Source organism: Patagioenas fasciata, chromosome 2 (genome assembly GCF_037038585.1).
Source record: "Patagioenas fasciata isolate bPatFas1 chromosome 2, bPatFas1.hap1, whole genome shotgun sequence".
Taxonomy (NCBI): domain Eukaryota; kingdom Metazoa; phylum Chordata; class Aves; order Columbiformes; family Columbidae; genus Patagioenas; species Patagioenas fasciata.
In genome coordinates this window covers 123,603,479-123,623,249 of record NC_092521.1, presented here as the reverse complement: position 1 = coordinate 123,623,249, position 19,771 = coordinate 123,603,479, and the positions used below count along the sequence as shown (strand labels likewise).

General features: G+C 39.5%; 1 protein-coding gene across 5 annotated transcripts in view; it reads right to left on the bottom strand.

Moving 5' to 3' along the window:
* CPNE4 (copine 4) overlaps positions 1–19,771 on the bottom strand; it is a 262,981-nt gene that overhangs the window by 18,166 nt on the left and 225,044 nt on the right. For all 5 annotated transcript variants that reach the window (XM_065832287.2, XM_071804887.1, XM_071804888.1 and 2 more), the window contains one exon: positions 7,603–7,657. In XM_065832287.2, coding sequence (XP_065688359.1) covers positions 7,603–7,657 — 55 coding nt within the window. The remainder of the gene's footprint in view (positions 1–7,602; positions 7,658–19,771) is intronic.

The window sequence follows — 19,771 nt, the reverse complement described above, 5'->3', positions numbered from 1 at the left end:
GCTGCAGGCCAAAGGTAATTGCAGCTGTCAAGAATGGTTATGTGAGTTTTCACTCACTGATTTTTTTGTTGTTGTTCAATAGCCTTTCTTCTTCCTTTAGGCTTGCTGTGTTTTGTATTAACTGCATCTGAAGAGCAAAAAGGATGGAGATGCACGTTTATGTATTACAGGCTGATTCTTCCAATGCTGTGCCTCTTCAGTCATTTTATTTCTTTATTCCAAATCCATTTAAAATTATAGCAAAAGGAGTATCACAATTCTTTTACAGAGCTATGAATACAGTATTTTAAATGCACACGCAAGTATGGGCTGGATGCTTTTGTTGCTACACCTCTTTCACGATCACACTATACAAACAATTTCTCTAGTTCAGAGCTATGGCACCCAGGCCATTATTTAAGAAAAACATAGACAACAGTTCAGGCCAACAAGGAAAGCTCAAGTCTAGTGCACAACAATTCAAATAATAATACTGTCTGAACAGTGGCTTCTGTTCTCTCAAAGCAACTGGCCCTCATAAATTGTCATCCTGATTCACCAGAAACAGCGTTAAAATTTATCCTGAAGGCAGGACAGGAAACACAATGAATGTAGAAGTATTGGGTTGTTTCCTATGCTCTCTGAACAATATATCACAATTTAAACAAGACTAAGTATAATGTGAAGGAGAGAAGATCTTTGAGCAGCTCAGTGATGGTTCACAAACAGGAAATCATCACCTGAGGCAGGCCAACAACAGATATTTTTAAAGCAGAGTTTCTTCAAAAGCTCAGAACTCATTCCCCTGTCAGGTGAGTAAACCAGCTGTGCTTCAACCTGCTGCTGTGCTGTCTCCTCTGTGGTGGTTGAATTCAAGGGGGTCCAAACCAGCAGAGACTTCAGGCACATGACATGTATTGAAGGCCTTACTGAACTTGGGCTGCTACCTGATAGGACTCCATGTAAAGCCCATCCATATCAAAAGGTGGTTTGGATCAAACATTCAATGCGTTTATTTTCAAAATAGTACAAGACAATGAGCCTCCTCCCCTCTCCCCGCCCTTTTTTTTTTAATTAAACATGTAAGGGCTTCTGTGACCATGCTGATGACAGCAGACCAAAAGCTGGCATACTAAATGCATCTTTCTGATACTGACTGACACAGCCCTCATGCACTCCCAGTATCCATAAACTAATAGGGAAAAGGAGGCAGAAGTGTGAACATCTATGATGCTGAAGACCGGGAAATTCTCAGGGGAAACAAGACACTTGGCTGTTCAGAAGCAAGTATGTTTACATAATCTGCAAGGGTGGTTTGTATGATTGATCAATCTCACAGTCAGGAAATTGTGGAATATGTCAAGCCACACAAACACAGAATGACCGTTTTATATTACTGCCTGGCACAGGGAGCTTTGCAAAGAACTACAGACCATGGTCTATGATGGAAGTCAAAATGAGGAATGTCCTCACATAACTGTGATTGTAACACAGATCCTGAATTAAGTTTTGAATATGTAGCTGACCCTCTGCTCAGCCCTCCTCCTTTCTCTTTACATCAATCCGTAAAATCAACCCATAAAAGAGAGCAAAATTCTGGAGTGCAGAGGCGATTAAGTGTAATCAGTCTGGCACTACCTGAGTTGCTGCACAAACCACCATGCAAAGCCTCCAACTGAAGGCGTTTACTTCCACTTGGCCATGTATTAACCTTTTCCCTCTGCAGGGCTCCAGATAAATTAATTAGCTGATACCATCATGGATGTGGGATAATTAAAACACATCTGTCCAGGAACTTCCTGCACCAGGAAAGGTAATTTCTTAAAAGTTTTTAACAAGCAAAATAAGTAGTTTTACCATACATCATGACATAGATTGCAACAGCAGCATTTCTGAGGATACAGCCTAAAATATTTTTGCTAAGGCAGATTATAGTATTTTTTTCATCACTGTACAGCACTTCCATTGCCTGTACACACAGTGACAAGCACTTGCACACAGAAAGGCAGTTGTCCATACTTCTACATGCTCATGGCCAGTTCACTTTTGAGATTTCTCAAAAAAAAACCAACAACAAAAAAAGTCTTCTGGACTCAGAAACCTCAAAACACAAACGAAAACTCTACTTTGGATTCTGACAAATAACAAAACCCCAGAAAATCATAAAGCAAATTGCTGGAAAGCTTTCGGACTATGCAAAGCCATTTTATTTAACTTGCATCAAAACATGTTATATTTTGGCTTTCACATTTTTAAACCCCTTTTATTCTAACCGAACTTCAATTTCATAAATAAAAAGCTGCTTTGAGTCAGAAAAAACGTTTTTAATTCATTTTGCAAATGCTGAATATGGATTCCACAATTCTGGAAATTAGTAATCCTCTTTTTACCTTCTCTAGATTGTTGAACTAATTTAAATTAACCTTCCTGTCCCAAATAGCTCCAGCTTTCCAGAACCCTCGTGGTGATGATGCTAGGTTTACTTGACAAACAATCTGACAAACCCAGGCATGTATAGGAACACTTTCTTACTAATTTAAAGAGAGACTGTCAAAAATCCATGAACAATAGATGCATACTAGTGTAAATACTGAAAGGCACAATGTTGAGCACGTATCTGTGAATAAATTGAACACTATTAAGCCACTGCCAGTCTGAAAATTAAATATGGAATGCCTGCATATTTTGCAAAAGCTTAAGACACCAACAAATTCGAAGAATCATTGCTCAGAAGCTATTATTTTCAGAATGCTCATTAATCAAATAGCTTGGGAGCTGGACAGCTTGTGCCTCTGGCTAAGACATCATTGTAGACATTTCTGCTTGGCAAAGTTTGGCCATTTATTTTCCCTTGTACTTGATTTTTGAGCATGTTGCCCAGTTTCCAAGTTTAAATCCAGTTTGTGCAGAAAAGGTGACAAATTCTGTTTTTTCCCTTCATCCATTACACATGCTTCTACTGGTTCTTTTTTGTCAGGTTTGCATATATTTATGTCCTCAGGCTCCTGAAAAGTGCAGGAATCACAAAGACCACAATACTGCTCAAGTCCCTTACCTGTCCAACAAGCCAGACTGTTTCTGTAACTGCAATGAGGTTCTTTACAGCAACTCTTCCCAGCATAAGCAGTGAATGAAGCTTTCATTAAAAATGCAGAAATAACTAGGACTGTCTGAAAACAAACTGCAAGTTGTTTTGTACCTGTTCAGGTGTCAGCCTGCAAATCTTCTTTAGGAAAGAACACTTCATTATTTCCAATACACCTGCCATGGGGCTGACACAATTCAAACTTTTTTTTTCATTTTAACAGCAAGTTTTGTGGTGTTGTGTGTTTTTTCAGCTCCTTTGAGTCTGTCTGCTAAAAAATTTGTGTGTGTGGTTCAGCTTGCTTTCCTCCTCTTCACTGTGATCTTTTGCAGCAGTGTCTAAGTTCATACTATCTGCCACCTCTTCACTTTGCATCAGACTACTCAGATACTACTTCTCATTGCAAAAAAAAGTGATGGGTTGGAGACACTGGTGTGGAATAACCAGCATGTTCTGCAAGTTTCATGTGTTAGAAACTGAAAGGGGCAATATTGCTGTCAAAGTTAAGTAAACCTAAGTAAAGATCAAGGGTTATATATTTGTCAGGCCTTGGGGAAAAAAAAAGATCACATTGTCGAATATTAGATGAAAGATCTGTAGATCTCTAGACTGATAAGGAATGTTATGTATGGCATGTCTTGCGTCCTTCACTCCCACAGATTCCTTATGCCACTAAGAAACTTCTGGTTTTCTGCTAACAGCGGAAGTGTTTCATTTGGAGCTGAAATGAGCTAAAATAGTCAGCGTACCATAGTGGTGTGCTCTTTAAATGGAAATTCTGTAGAAAGCATATATAAAAACATGTTTTTAAAGGAGTTTGCCCTCAAGAAGTTTATGAAGAGCCTGCAGAGGTAGATACTGCCATTGATCTGAAGTGCTGATGTAAAATGGGGCATGTATTTTTCCATGGGGAATCATAGTTGGCATAGCAAACATTTCCTTTCTTGTAGCATGTAGAAAGATGTGAGGATGCTGGAATCTCACTAAATAGAGACGTAGACACTGCCCTCCAGCACCTATCCCAGGCTACTGGCAGGAGTTCAAGGCAGTATGAAACCAAGGCATTGGTTTGACACCACCACAAATGGACAGGAAACCTTGGCAAGAAAATTTAAAGCTTATGACCAGCCTGAAAGCAGCAGCGAGTCCTAAACAGCAACTGATCATTGAGTGGAGACTTGTTACCATTGATTCATGCTGAACAGTGAGTTACAGGTCTCATTTTTTGAAAGCTTGTGACTGAGCATGACATAAATTAGACCTGAATCCACTTGGTTTGTCTACTGCTTTTATCAAGCTACTTACCTGTGGCCTTCCCTCACTGTGTTATTGCCATGCATACATTGGTCAGCTTTCCTTTAGATTTTCAAGGAAGCTATGTTGTGTTAGCCATGTGGAGGCTCTCATGGTTACTTAGAAACCCTTGGCAGTGGGAGTCCTTTCTTCCACAGCCCTAGCGATTTGTTGTCTATTGGAAGAAATAAGGAGAGCAGCTGCTGGTGTGCAGAGACCAATGTGCTATGGGTAGGTTAGATCATCTCATTAGGACTGAAGACTTGAAAGCAGGCACTCTAAATTAAAATGAAAAGCTGATTTATCCACATGATGGGGTCAGAACTTCGCAGTTCTTATAATGACTTAAATTTGAAGGTGCGAATTATTAGAGTTATGACACTGCTGTCCTTTAATAAAACAAAAGATGTGTATGACTTGCAATACCTTTGACTGAAAGAATCAAAAGAACATTTGAATAGCATGAGATTTGTAGTGTTGCTGTAGTATCTATAGTGTTATCATATTTTTATGGCAGAAGAAGTTAAAGGAAACAAACTGGGAGCGCTTTTTTTCTGCAGTCTTTGTTACTTTTAATTGTATTGGTTTCTTCACTGTTTCCTATGCATCTTGGCTATGTTCCACATCAAACACTAATCATTGTTGGCCTTAAATTAACTTTATGATACCAATGTTGACTAAATTACTGAAGGATTTTCAGGTTTATTGGTCTTGACTTATTAATGCACCATGATGTGGCTGACTCTTCACTGTCCTAGAGAGTATACCTTTAAGTTTAAAAGTGCAGCCAAAGCCAAGCACGGAGTCAGAAGTGTTGACACAGTTTATTTTAAGAAGACAGATACTTTTATGAACTGTGTAGAGGATCACAGGGAGGGAGTGAACAAAAACACAGATGACAGTTAATTCCTAATCTAGTTTCAGTTGGATGTGCTCATGATAGACACCAAGCTAATTATTTGTCCTCATCTGTTGCACAGAAGGGTTAGTTCCCCCATGATGTGGTTCTTCTTCCAAGTTTTATTGCATTCGTAAGATGATGTCATGTTATTTTGTCATTGTCATTTTCTGTCGCAACTTTCCATAGTGGAGATTAAAGGTGTTCTGGCTCTCACTTGCATCGCCGGTTACTTTGGGACTTGTTTTGTTTACTCACGCATATGTAATCTACAAGAAAATAGCCCCATATTCTTAGCTTTACCCTTACTTTTCCTGAACATCTCAAAATCTGAAGGTCCTGATTCATCCATTTGCTTGATTTAAGAGGTTAGTGACATACAGATTTTTCAGGGCAGCTCACACCACCGGACAAGACCCTTCATCCATGTCTGGGCTACTAAGTTCATTGTAAGCCTCTGACTTGCTCAAGAGTACTTGTCAGGAAACACCAACTCTGCCAAAGGAGGTGTTGGTGATTGCAAGAACATCTGGTTACAAGTCTTCCTGGAATCACTTTCTGGCAAGACATGTGCTTTTCAGCTGACGCCTGAGGTCTGCTCTCACAATCAGGTGAAGAGTCTGTTGCTGGGGTCTAATGAGACTGGTATGTTGCCCCTATGCTTACCTGATCTGAGGCATCAATGCCACCAGCCAATAATTTTGGCTGAGATAGAAGCAGTCTTGTACTGTTAATTGTGCTCTACTGCCATTGCCAGCAAACCAGTGACAAGACTTCAGCTGGCACAGTAACATTTTCCTTCGAGCGGTCCTTAGGTAAGTACGGCTCTCTGCAGCTGAAGGAATTGCAAGTTTTCCCCCATGGAATGATGGTCACCTCACAGATGATGGAACAACCAGCTTCTGGTACACCACCAGGCTGGTACTTTTGTTCAGGACAATTGCAATAGTACATGGCATTGTCCATGATGGCCAGTACTGAGCTTGAAAGAGCAATCTGATTGTGATCAACCCAGCCAGCCAACACTGCTATACAGCCATGGAAAGAGACCCACATATTGGTGGCAAAGTGAGGGATATTTGGGAAGTAGCTACTTTATTTCGCTAATGTGTCTGGTGGTAGAGGCTGCTCATGTTTATTCTCCAAAACACTCCCCCTTATGTAGCAGAAATGGGTGTCAGCTGCTGCAGTTGGAACAGACCTACAACAGACATGGATGTTCTGTGAGCATTTACCACATCACAATCTGTATCTAAGTTCTGGGAGCTGTCTCTGATTTTGGAAAGCATTAGTGCTGGTGTTACTTTTCAGGAACAGAGCACTGCAAAATATGTTGCCAGGCACACATTTTCCTAACAGTGCTTTTACCTTAGAAGGAAACGTTGTTAGACTTACATTGACTTAGACACTTGTTTGCAAGACATGTATCAAATTTGCTGTACATCACAACTGTTATTCTTATGCCATGCTGAATGACACACGATCTCTCATTGCACAGAAATGCTCACCTGGCCAGTGTTCATCTCCCCACTCCAGCCACAGCTGAGAGACACAACCCAGAGCAGGGGACACAGGGACACTGGACGAAGTCCACATGATCAGAAGTCTAATGGTGTTCTTTTCCAGATAGTGTCTGAGCTGTAGAATTGCCAGCTAGTTTTTTGTTACTTTTTTGTGCAGAACTACTCTTCTGTTCACTCCTCCGCATGCCTATTTCTTGTTAGGCCTTTCTCTGTTGGACACTCCTACTTTTACTCTACCGTCTTCACTCCAACCTACCAGACTGCATGTTTATGCACCATCACTGTGGATCACTCATTTTCTTTTGTTTATAAACACCACTTATCTCCAGTATGGATGCATAGTCTTATATTTATCTTCCTGGTATTGAAGATGTCCACCATGACACAGAAGTTTGCTGCAGAACAAAGCTCTTCTAAAGCCTTTATTCTCAGGAAAATGTTCAATCTCTTCATCATAAAGCATGGACATCAGGCTGCTTGCTGAACCACATCCTCCAAAAATGGGTTCTGTCAAACCAGGCCTTGCAGAGCTTCAAAATACGCTCAGCAAGTGTTGTTCAAAAAGTCAATTCTCCTCTTACCAGACTGGCATCCATTAACAAAGCTTTGCCAATACCATGAGATACTCTGGGTGTAACGTAACTATTTTAAGTCTCACCTTGATTGCTGATTTCAGTGAGTTATCATTGGGTAAGAAAGCCAGATGAAAGAAAACAAGAAGCAGGAGCTGCTCTCTCTAGCCCCCTCCCCTGCACTGAACCATTTCTCCCTTATTTTATGCCTCATAAAGCAAGGAAACTAGAAAATACCATTTATGCACCTACTTTGTATTCTGGGGGTATCCTTGCTCCAAATCCAAAGGCTGGGAACATTTTGTCACTGGAAAAGATAAAAAAAAAAAAAAAGAGTTCCCACAGAGCAATGCATTTTGTTACAATAAACACTTATTCTTCTGTAAGCATTCATCAAAAATGCAAAGCAGCACAACAGTACAGAAATGGCTTTTAGGTCAAGAATGTTACATGACAGACTGGAAGGGTATTGGATTAGAGAAGGAGGGGTGTGTGTTTACCAGATGGGGGAGTGATATGGGAGATTTATCGGGTGAACTCCTAGTATTTTTGGGAAGTTAAAATCATTTGGAGAATACGGAAGGATCAGATATCTTGCACTTCTCCCACAAATGCAATAACAGATTTATTTAATGTGCTCCCCCTGCTCAGAAAATGGGTGTAGTGAAGCGATGACTCTATAATTAGAAGTGTTTGCAGATTTGGGTTCTTACAGTAGTCCAGGTGCTAAAGAGACTTCCCAAAATATCTGAAAAGGGGCAAGTTCATGCCCCCAAACCTGCAGGTTTTATAAAGTTTTCCACCTGCATCTTTAGTAGTTCCACTAAAACATGAGATTATTTCAATTAGGCACAGGTTGACTGATAACCTAGCAAATGCTGTGGCATGGTCAACTGGCTTTCAAACACTGCAGTGAGGTTGTTCCACCCCAGCTAGATCTTTAGAGACAAAAATTCCTGATTCAGAGAACCTGGAAACTTCAAGGCTGTTAATAACCTTCCAGAAACGCAATAATGTCTCACACAGCCCACGTGCTGTCAAGCTGCCTCTTCCCAGATGGCAAAGTGGAAAACAACAAGCTGTAAGGAATGTCTCGTCCCTGAGTCAGCACAGCACTTGGTCACACACTTGAGGTTAAGAATTCACCCAAACATATGCTCAACTCTAAACACATCCTGAAGCCTGCTGAAGTCACTGAACTGTACTCCAGTGCTCTGATGAATCAAACCTCTCACAGGTTTGACCCAATCTGTTTACAGGGTTTCAGTGCCCTGGGAAATGTTACATTACCATTATTGGCACCTTCAAAAATTCCGAAGAGAGGCCAGCAGCTTTTTTTTTTTTGTGTATTTTCTTAGTGTATTATAGTTCAAGACTTTGCCACTCCAAGTATCAAGTGAGTAATTAATTTTCCAGACATACTCAAGATAACAGCACCCATTAAATCTGCTGGGCTATTCTGCTTGGCATAGGCTGTGAGAGGCACCATGATATTTCCGATACAAGCTAAAGAAAAATGGAAGGGTTTAAAAGGAAGCAGAAAACAAGTCCCCCCTGAACTTAGATTTTCCACCATGACATTGAGAAATATTCACCAGCTCATTGGGAAACAATCATGACTGTAATCTGATGGCTTAACTCTCACAATTGTTGCTCTGCTACAAAATGTAGTTGCCACATAAATCTTGGGAGCACAATTCTGTGTACCATATGTTACACCATGTGACAATGAATCTTGGAAAGGAGGACTAACATCATTTGCATGGTAATGAAATATTTTTTCCAATAGATGTCAGAAAAGAAGTAGCTGCTAACATTTGATGCTAACCACCTGCTGATAGCCTTCTCTTTGATTAAACACTCCTGGAACCGGGGAAGCCCTTATAAATAGATGCAGAGAATTCAGGCACACACTTAGAAAGCAAGAAATAAGAAGCCATTAGAAAGAAAACCTTGTTTTACATCAATGATTAAGCATAGCTGGATTAGAAAAATCAAAGCCTGTGGAGCTGCAAGTTAATTGATTTTGGGCAAGAGCAAACAAAGACTAAAAAAGAACTTAGGTAGAACAAAGTGTCTATGTTCAATAAAGCAATCCAAAAAGCTGATGTTGGTAGCAATTACACAACCTGGGAGATGCCTAAACCCCTACAGTGCCCGCATTTGTATTGCAATATTTTTCAAGTGTAAATAAGTGTGGGCACCTCCACCTTCTGCTCTGCGGCATCTCAGAGACAGCGCTAAGTGATACCTCCAGCCACCTGGATTCTTCTTCTGGTGGCAAGGTCACACAGCAGCACAGCTCCCACTGTTATTCTGCACCCAGAAGACCCTATGACCACAGTCAGGACACCTGCCTTAATGTCTGAATCTCCCGTATCTCCTTTTTAAGCAAGTGCTAGTTACTGCTGCCATTGCCTTGTGAAAGAGTAAAGCTTGGTCATGTATACCCTCACCATGTGGCTGTTTTTTAGAGGGAAGTGCAAGAACTCTAGAGAGGAGGGATATCCTGGGGTTTGCTCCTGTGCTTAATACTTTCTCTTGCCTCACTCAGAATAGCTCCACAGTCTCCCCTGGAAGCTCCTCATTTTCCAGGATTCAGGTACATACCTCTGGTATTCTGATTCAAGCTCCTGGGACTAAGGAATTAACTTTCATGTGCTCCTGGAGCTTGATCTTCAGGGCAAGAAGGGAGTCTTTTGATTATTGCTCATTACATCCCTTGCATAAAAAAGATAATCATGTTATTCCCTGACCACATTTCAAAATCTGTGGCTGGCAGCTTTCAGAATAAAATAAATTTTTAATGTAAGCAATAGTTTTCCTTCTATCACACAAACCAAAGTGTTTAGCTAATATAAAGGTCTTGCTCTTTATTAAGGATGGAGTTTAATGAGTTAGAGATATTTTACAAAGTAACCCTCTCTAGTCTCCCCATCTTCCCCTCACTTTGTCATATGAGAAAAAATCCAGCAGCTGAGCCTGTTGCCCTCATTCTGCTTATCCTGCACTACTGAGACACAGCAGGGAAACAGTGACCCAGAAGGGCAGCCAACTCTTTGCTTCTAGGACCATCCCTGATGGTATAGAGGTGTGACAGAGCTGCTCTACCAGACCCAGGGCTACCATGGCAGCTTGCAGCAAAAAGCAGAGCAGCTTCCCAGCTTCTGGAAGCTATATCAAGGGTTAGGCCAAACAGGAACTAAAACTACAGTCAGAATACGAAAAGAAGGTTTCTTTCTGCCTCAAGGGTGAATTGTATGCATCAGAGACTCCAGCCCTATTTCCTAAGCTGGCATTTCAGGAAGAAAGGGATCTGCTTTAATGACCTTTTCTTTCTTTTTCTTTTCTTTTCTTTTCTTTTCTTTTCTTTTCTTTTCTTTTCTTTTCTTTTCTTTTCTTTTCTTTTCTTTTCTTTTCTCTCTTTTCTTTCTTTTCTTTTCTTTTCTTTTCTTTTCTTTTCTTTTCTTTTCTTTTCTTTTCTTTTCTTTTCTTTTCTTTTCTTTTTTCTTTTCTTTTCTCTTCTCTTTTCTTTCATTTCCTTTTTCCTTTTCATTTCCTTTTTCCCCTCCTTTTTCCTCTCCTCTCCTCTCCTCTCCTCTCCTCTCCTCTCCTCTCCTCTCCTCTCCTCTCCTCTCCTCTCCTCTCCTCTCCTCTCCTCTCCTAAATTCACTCAAAAGAATACAAGCAATAAAATGGTTTTCTTTTCCTTTGTGTTGCTTGCTTGGGCATTTGAGCATCATTTATACCAGGAGACAGGCCTGGGACCCTGGCAGAAGCACTGGGACTTGACTATAGATATGGTCTATTAGCACCATCCCTGGCACAGTGCTGGCCTCTGCCAACCGGTAGCCCCCAGAGATTTCCCAGGGACAGTGTTGGGGACAGCTGTGCTTGTCACTGCTCCCAAATGGCAGTTTGGGTATCACCAGTTTGTGCTGTGAGGAAGAAAGCTGAGATACAAGGACATGGACAGCGTCATGTCCTTGGCCTCAGGACACATTAGGATCTTCAACTTGTTTTGTTTAAACCTTGGCACATAAAAGGAAACTGTCTGCAGTGCCCTGCTGGAGACAGATCGCTAAAGGGACAGGAGAACAACACAGAAGAGGGAGAACAAGCTGGTTCTATAAAACCTGACTTTTACAAAATCTAGTAAGAAAAAGAGGATCGTGGCTTGGCAGAATCTTCACAAAATTACTCTGGCACATCTCCTTCACATTTTATGTTGTTCTTTGGTTTATACAGGGTCCCTTGAAAATGAAAACTTGTCATAATTTTTAAAAAGCTGTAGTACTTGAAATGAAGATCAAAAAAGCCAAAGCACAGGGCTTTGAACTCTGTATCTGGTTATATAAGGGCCATGAGTAGTCATGCAAGCATAGATGTATGTGGCTTCTGAAACTTTCCTCCAGCCAAACAGGCTTGTATTACTGAAAGATACCAAAACTGAGCAGATCTAGGTTATACCCTAAAGGTAAAATCAGGGAGAGGGTTCAGTTTCAGTGTTCATGTTGCTAAATGTAAATTAATGCACGCAGAAAGGAATTGTCAGGAGTCCAAGACTGCAGTCTTCTAAACAGAAATACAACCAGTTAGAGAAAAGTCCCTGAGTTACACCTCAGCTATAACATAGCGCATGGCAGAAAATAGATTCTCAAAATATCCCATATTATCCTTTTGGAACATTGGTCAGTTTTAAGCACCCATCCTTCAAGCTATCTAGTGGAAAGAGGGGAAGCACAATGACAAATCAATACGTTAATAGGCACAGAGAGGTGAGAGATTTCAGTGAGCTGTGCTGCACAGAAGAAGAGATGAATAGAGGAAATAGTAAGGTTTTGTAAATCAGTAAGTCATACAGATAATAATACTTTTTTTCTGTTTCACTAGAAAGCCTAGTGTTACTGGAAGGTAAGAAATATGTTTAAAATAAAGATATGGAGACAAAATGAAGAACATTTCAAAATCTTGCCTCATTAACCACTGGTGCCCTCTAACATGTAGTATCATTGAAACCTGGAGTTCAGCTTTAATCTGAGAAGGGTTTGCTATTCCTAGGAGAACTCAGCTGCAAGTATTCCACTGGGTGAAATGAATGACTCGCATGTTAGAGAGTCTTCTGCAACTTCTGAAGCTGCTGGCATCAAAGATGCTGGAGATAGAGCTAGATATGCAGTGTGTGGCAATACCTGCATTCAGAAAAGAAAGCAAGAGGTGCCAGCACTATGTTCTTCAAAAATCAGTTCCTTTTTAAAATTTAAATTTGGTATCTAAATTCTTATTTTTATGGAGTAAATGTAGGGTGAAAAAAGGTCTGAGTCATTCTATATGTCATTTATTCATTCTGAAAGATGAACTTCTAGGCAGCCGCTTACACAGGCTGTCTGGGAGTCCTTTTACTGATGCTCATGTAAGCCTTTTGGTATGTAGCTGTAGATGTGCTTACCTTTAAGCTTGTGAAGTCAATGCAGCAATTTGTACGGATGCAACTGAACTGACCTTGGAGAGCCTCGGCATGAAAACCTGCTCACTTTATGCTGGAGCAGCAGTAGTAGTGGTACTAATGTTGCAGTGAAAGAGGGAAATGAAAGAAACATGGGGCGGGGGGAACAGGGCAAGAAACAGTAAGAACCCATTTTGGTTTCAAATGACCAAGACTCTCAAATTTACAGCTCTTTGAAATTCTTGTAAGGAATACACCTGACTAGAATCTCTCGATATTAAGCTGTCACTTGTAATTTTGGTTTTGGGTCAGATCAGAATTACCAGGCAGTTATTTTTCAAGTACTATGCTGAACGTGGCAAAATCAATTACTGTGCTTTTCATTTTCAATTCCAATCTTAAAAGAATAAACTGTGGCACCGCCCGGCTCTATATACTTTTCCTGCAATAAAATCAGATATTTTTCCTCTGTTAGAAAAAAGTTTTAAATTGCAAAAACAGAAGGGAAGTGTCTGTTACATAGGTAATTGAAAAAAGTGTGAATGTGAGGAGGAGGAGGAAAAGGAAGGGGAGGGGGCAAGGGCAGAGGGAAATGAAAGAAGGGAAAGGGAAAAGGAAAAGAAAAAGGATACAACAGCAAATGCCATAAACAAAATAGAGTTATCTCTCTAAACTCAATTAAAATTGTAATCTTTCATGTTCAGGGAGTGAACTGGAAGAATATGAGCTGAATTAAGTGTTTCTTTTCTAAAGCATATGAATGAATCATGTTCCTAAGTGTATTATTTAGTACTTATCTGAGAAGAGCTCGATGCCAGTAAATTCTGAATCATAACAGCTTACAGGGATTAGCAGCAGTTCCAAAGAAAATACAGAAATCATTTGAAATATTTAAACATTTTCAGTTCCTGCTTTGCAAGCAGAACTAGGTAAATAAAGGACATGATCTGTATGATCAAATATGGCTAAATAAAACTGTTTCAGTGGCAGGGACCAGAGCCCACCCATTTTACCCCTTGAAGACCTCCACAGCCCCCTATATTCCTCCAGGATGGGCCAGGGGTAGAGCTGGGCTGTGGTCCAGCTCTCAGCCTGCCCCAGTCAGAGTCAGAGAGACCACAGGAGTTAAGCAGCAGCAGGGTTTTTTTTCCCATAATCTGTATTTTTCCCTTGGGGATGGCTAAACTGTCATGACATATTCACTGTGCGGTTGTGCCTGGTTCGATACAACCACATCTCCGGTTTTGGCCAGGTTACTGTTCATTTAATCAAACCTGCACTGTACCTGACAAGGCTTGGCATCTAGTCCATAATGCACAGTGATTTTTAATGGAGCAGCAGGAATGATTACCATACGTCTTGGTTACAAAAGAGAGCTGGGAGCACGCAGATCAATGGCAAATCACCGCAACAGCTACATTGTTTGGTCTGTCGCGGAGATGCTACACAATCATGTGCAAAATCCTGCCATTAAAATTCACTTGCTATCTTTAATTACGGCTTTTAGTCACCTTAGGGGAGCTGGAATCTGCTGAATACTGAGAAATAGATACAGTCATGTAATTGGGTTTCAAGAATATGAGGGAAATGCCTGCTTCACCTGCGAGGGAAATAATTAATGAAGCAGGGGAATGCAAATTCCCCAAAGCTAACAACTGAAAGGCATCAACTCATAAAATAACTAACAAACCCAAGTGCAGGTACAACTTCCCCTTGTTAACATTAAAAGAATCGCAAAAGAAGTTCTGCAGGGTAAAAATATCAAGTGAACTCAGAAATTCCTGGACTGGGGAAAAGTAAGTATCCACTGAAAAAAAGAAAAGTCATCAAAGCTGGGGGAGGACTAGGTTAAGCAAAAAGAAATGGCAGTGAGATATATCAATTGCTAGAAGGATAGCCTAATAAAATGGCATACTCAGGAAGGTGAGACAAAATGTCAAGCTTCCCTGCAAGATGACAAATAAATTGCAATGACCTGATTTACACCTACGTGAATGACCCAGTTCAGTAAAATGTATCTTGAAAAACAAATGGGACTTCATAACTCAGAATAAACTTGGCAAAGGGATGCTACAAGAGGCTACAGTGAGTTATATTTAACTTCTCAAATCTGGCCAGTTTCCAGACAGTCCTATGTATTTTAAGGGGTTGCACATATGTCATTGTACCTTCCAAAACCTTAACTCTATAGTGAATTGTCATACCTGTGGGATCATCTATGGAAAAGCGTACCATGACCGAAAAGGTCATTCTCACACAGACTGTAATCTTAGATATTTAAAACTTGACATGGCTTGAAGACAACAGTGCAGGCAGCAGGCTGGATCCATCACATAAGGTGAAGATTGTGAAGAACGCCAAATGGAGCAGTTGAGGGGCCTAGCCCTCCTGAAACACAAGTGTGGCTTTCAAGCTGCAGGGCGCACTGCTCTAAGTAACCACAAGAACAAAAGCTTTGCTGCATATACATATAATTTTGTCCTTTTTTTTTTAGAAAGGATTGGTCAGAAACCTTCCTCTGGAAAAATTTTCTATCAGAAAATACTTGTCTATAAGGGGTGCGCTGGGAAAAGGGGAATACAGGACTGTGTTGGCATATGTATGCAGAGAGGTGCTGGGAGAGGAATTTCTCATCAAATGCTCTCAAGATACAAATGAGCTTTCTAGGATGAGCAGGATAAGACCATTACAGAGATTATATTGTGATTTAATGTGACCAAATGAGCTGTTGATATAATTTTACCAAAATCAAAATGACATTAAGTCAAAAGGAAGAATACTATCAAAACAAGTTAGAGCTAAATTGTAAGTGAAATATACTGATGACTAAAAATTCAGCGAGGCATCACTGAAGAGGCAGGAGGAAATGGGCTACTGCACTCTGTTAATCTTCTGATTTGGAATGTCTGATCAAGGTTGATTTCACAATAATTTGTAGGGGATAGTAAGATATTAAGCGGAACATAGTTCACAACACTTCTCTAGCTTTAACTGAGAGCAATTTGGCTCAAAACCACCCTGTTATGGTTGACACAGGCAAAAACTGTCCATGTTCTGTAAGTGAGGAAACTTCCATGAGAAGATTTAGAACATGGTGCTCATTTATGGATGGATGGCTTTCCAAATGGGAATAATTTGCTTCTCAGCCATATGCTACTATAATGGAGTGGATAACTAACATAGTTACATCTTCAACAAGGCAGAGAGGAAATTCATGCTTCTGAAATTGTGGAAAAGGTTGTGTTGACTGAAGATACTAAACTGTCGTCATATTTGGCATCAGTGAAAATGGGAAGAAAAATTGCTATATCCTTTATTTATGCTTAGTCACTTACTAATATTTATTTGCACAGATGCCTAGTCTCTACAGCAGTAGGTGGTATGCAATTTCAAATAAAGTTTGTAGTGTTTTGTACTTCAAGTAACTCTCTTCAGAAAGAAATGCTGACAGTGAAATCTCAATGGTACCAGTCTGCGTAGTCCCAGAGAAGTGTCAACTACTGCACAGAACAAAGCTTTTTCTCAGAAGAGATTTCAAACTGAATTGAAAAATAGTAAAGACTGCACAGAAAAGCCCAGCAGAAAGTCCAGATTTTGATATATCTACCAGCTGACAGAATGCAGCAGAGGTGTCCAAAAAGCATGTGGAGGAAGCAGCTGTTTTGCTAAGAAGCTCGAGGGGACTGCTCATGACTTTCTACTGATGTAGGAAGTGAGTTCCTGGAAGAAGAGTCAGCGTAAAGAGGACACAAAGATGAAAACTTGGTAATGGAAAAGGCAGAACTGTAAGAATTGACAGTATCTGCCCAGATAAAGGGCCTGCAGATACATACTTATATATATATACACATATAGTTACAGATACACAGGTACACACACATGTATGTATGCATGTATGTACAAATGCAAAAGAAACTGTTGCAAAGTCACCTTTCCAACACAGTTGTTGTACAAGACTGATCCTGCTGTACTGATTCTTGAGATAAAAAATGGTGATTGTAGAAACACCTTCATGGCAGCAGTCTGCAAATACAGGTTCTGGAAAGGCAAATACTAAACACATCTATGTATTTATTATGTAATTGTGCCAGCCTAGCTTCTCAACAGTTAAATCCAAGGATTTTCAATCTGGTTTGGTGATCAAAAGTACTAGTTTTTCCTTTTTCCCAATACAGTTCTAGTAATGGATTATCCAAACATTTCAGAATGTTTACTGACACCTGAACTTATTGATAAGCATAAGCTACAAGATTTTTCTGTATAGGTTACTGTTTTTCAATTTTTCTTCTGTTGTACGTCCATGCAAATTTAGTTCTATTAAAGCACTAAATAAAAAGATTCATGCCTTTTCCCCCATGGTTTTTAAACTTGTTTAGATATGCTAATCAGCCTTTTTGCTTAACGGCCTCCAGAAAGGTTGTTTCTGTAATTAAAGTGATAAAGAGAGATGCTTAATAATTAAGCATATTTTTATTTATTGATCTGCATGGGTAGATTAAATTTTAATATCTATATCTCCACGTAGGGATTTCATGAAATATTTAGTGTCGCATATAGTGCCAATTATTCTAGGCATCATTCTTCCGCCCCAGTTTTAATGAACTTCTGCTATACTACTATCTCAACCAAAGCAAGTTTCTGCTTTTCTCCTTGTGTCTGGCAAAATTACGTCAAGCTATTTAATTCAGGTCCCTCCAGCCAAGGTAACTCTCTGAGCTGCATCCACAAATCCAGATGTAGCTTCAGGATGAATGACCTGTTAAGTAATACTTGGGGAGGAGATTCTGATTAATAAAACAGCCTGCAAGGTGTAAACTCTGGTGTCTCTTTTCCACCTAAAGTCTCAATCCAAACCACAATATTTAAATACATACTGATGTTTGTACTTGGGATCAATCACACTGATTTATATAAGACGTCCATAACTTGCACTGCATTTTACATACTTTGTTCTCTTTCTCGCCGCTAACTGCCTTCTGCTGGGTACCTCAGGAAATGGGTTTCTGGGACAGATGGACTTTTCCTCTGACAGTTTGACTGCTCTGAAGTTTTTTTCCTTCCTAGATCTACACTGTAAAGGACGAGCTGGATTGGGAACCCTGATCTTTTTATTTTCTCCTTTCATTTTTTCCCTTTTTAATTTTCAAGTCCACTTTATTGAATGAGGGAAGAATGGTTTTATATATGGTTTTCAATCAGAGTGAATGCACTCACGCAGGCCTAAAATATTGAAGAAGAAATCATAATGAAGTTTTGCATCTAGTCAGCTATTGCTGCAATTCATTGTTTGCAGAAGCTAATATTGAAACTCTGATTTCAGAACTTTCACATCTTCTGTGGAATGTGGCTCAGTTTTTAAATTTTCACTCTTAAATATTTTACAGAGCTCTACACATAAATAATTTCTACATTTTTCAGGAATAATGTACTCTTTCCTCATTAGTGGCCTTTGAGGAGGTTGCTAGACAAGTGTGTTTTATACAAGCAGTTTATTTGTTAACATATGATCTCAGGGTGAATGTCGGTTTTAAGGAACTACCTGAGTATTTAGAGTTAAGAAGGCTGTTTGCCCAAATGAAAAAGGACATGAGTGTCAGGAAACAGAATTCATCTTCTGTGTGTTTCAATGCCTCTTGGAAACAAACAATCTGCAGTATCTTTAAGAGTGAATAAACAGGCATAGAGATTCAAAATAATTAAGAACTATTTTTTGCAATAGATTTTAAATAGAAATACAATGAAGAACAATTTTGTGACATAATTTTACAAAACTATATGGTCAACCAGATGGAATCATGATTTGAGTACATAGGTCAGAACAGGGATGGCTCATCAAGAATTGGAAGTCCCACAAATATCCAATGCAACAAATTCTTAGAAGTATTTGATAAAATACATCTAACCTTTTTCTTTTTTAAGGTATGAGTATCGATTTGATGACACAAAATCTGATTCTCACACATTTGTGAGCCCTTTCTATTAATCCAGTGAAGACCTCTGAATAGATGCACAAATATAAAACTATTTGTAATAATTAATCATAAAGATCATCCAGGTATATATGGGAGCCACTGAATATTTGGGTGTGGGGCAAGGAACACTAAAGTTCAAATTCAGTAAAACTCCTAACTCCATCTTAGTGCCATCTATATTTTTCATAATACTTCAGTATTTGCTTCAGTCAGATTGAATTCAATGGGATTAGACAATAAGCTCTAGTGTCTTGCTGAATCAGAACACAGGTTTTAGTACAAAGATAAATGTTTAAGGTAATAAAATGAGATTCTCAATAAGCAGAAGAGAAAGGAAAGCTACTAACTGCAGAAATCAGATTTCAAACTGAGGAACAGATTTGCAAGTTCTGCCATGGACTTCACTCACAATATCATCATTAAAACTTGTAATAATGTAAGATCATTTAGGAAGTATTTCAGCCTTTAGCATTGTGTGCATGTAACGGCATCTATCCTTACAAACAAGCATTTACAGCTCCATTCCAGTCCTCTTTTCTTTGCCAGAGACAATCAGCACTGCGGGATGAAAGATGAGCTACACTCATGGCTAGTTGGTTGTATTCCAGCACTGGTAAAACAAATCATTACAATCAAAGGACCAGCCATTTTAATGAACTGTGTGCACTGTTGTTATTGTGACTTGGGGCTTTGCTCTGCAGAGAGAGAAGCTATAAAACAGCATAAAAGACAACTATTTTTTTTCATTGCATGGTTAAGTGTTAACTGTATATATTATCCATATATATGTATACATAATACCCGTGTATTACAGGCATAGCTATATATTTATACACACAGGAGTAAAACTCTAGTTGTGTGTATATCTGTGTGTGTGTGTGTCTAGGTATATAGCTTCAGGTACTTACATGACATTTTCACAGCACACCTGCACCTATCTATCTTGGGAAAAATACTTGTTTTGTCTATAGATACTAGTCTTCATAGATGTTTCCAGATTATG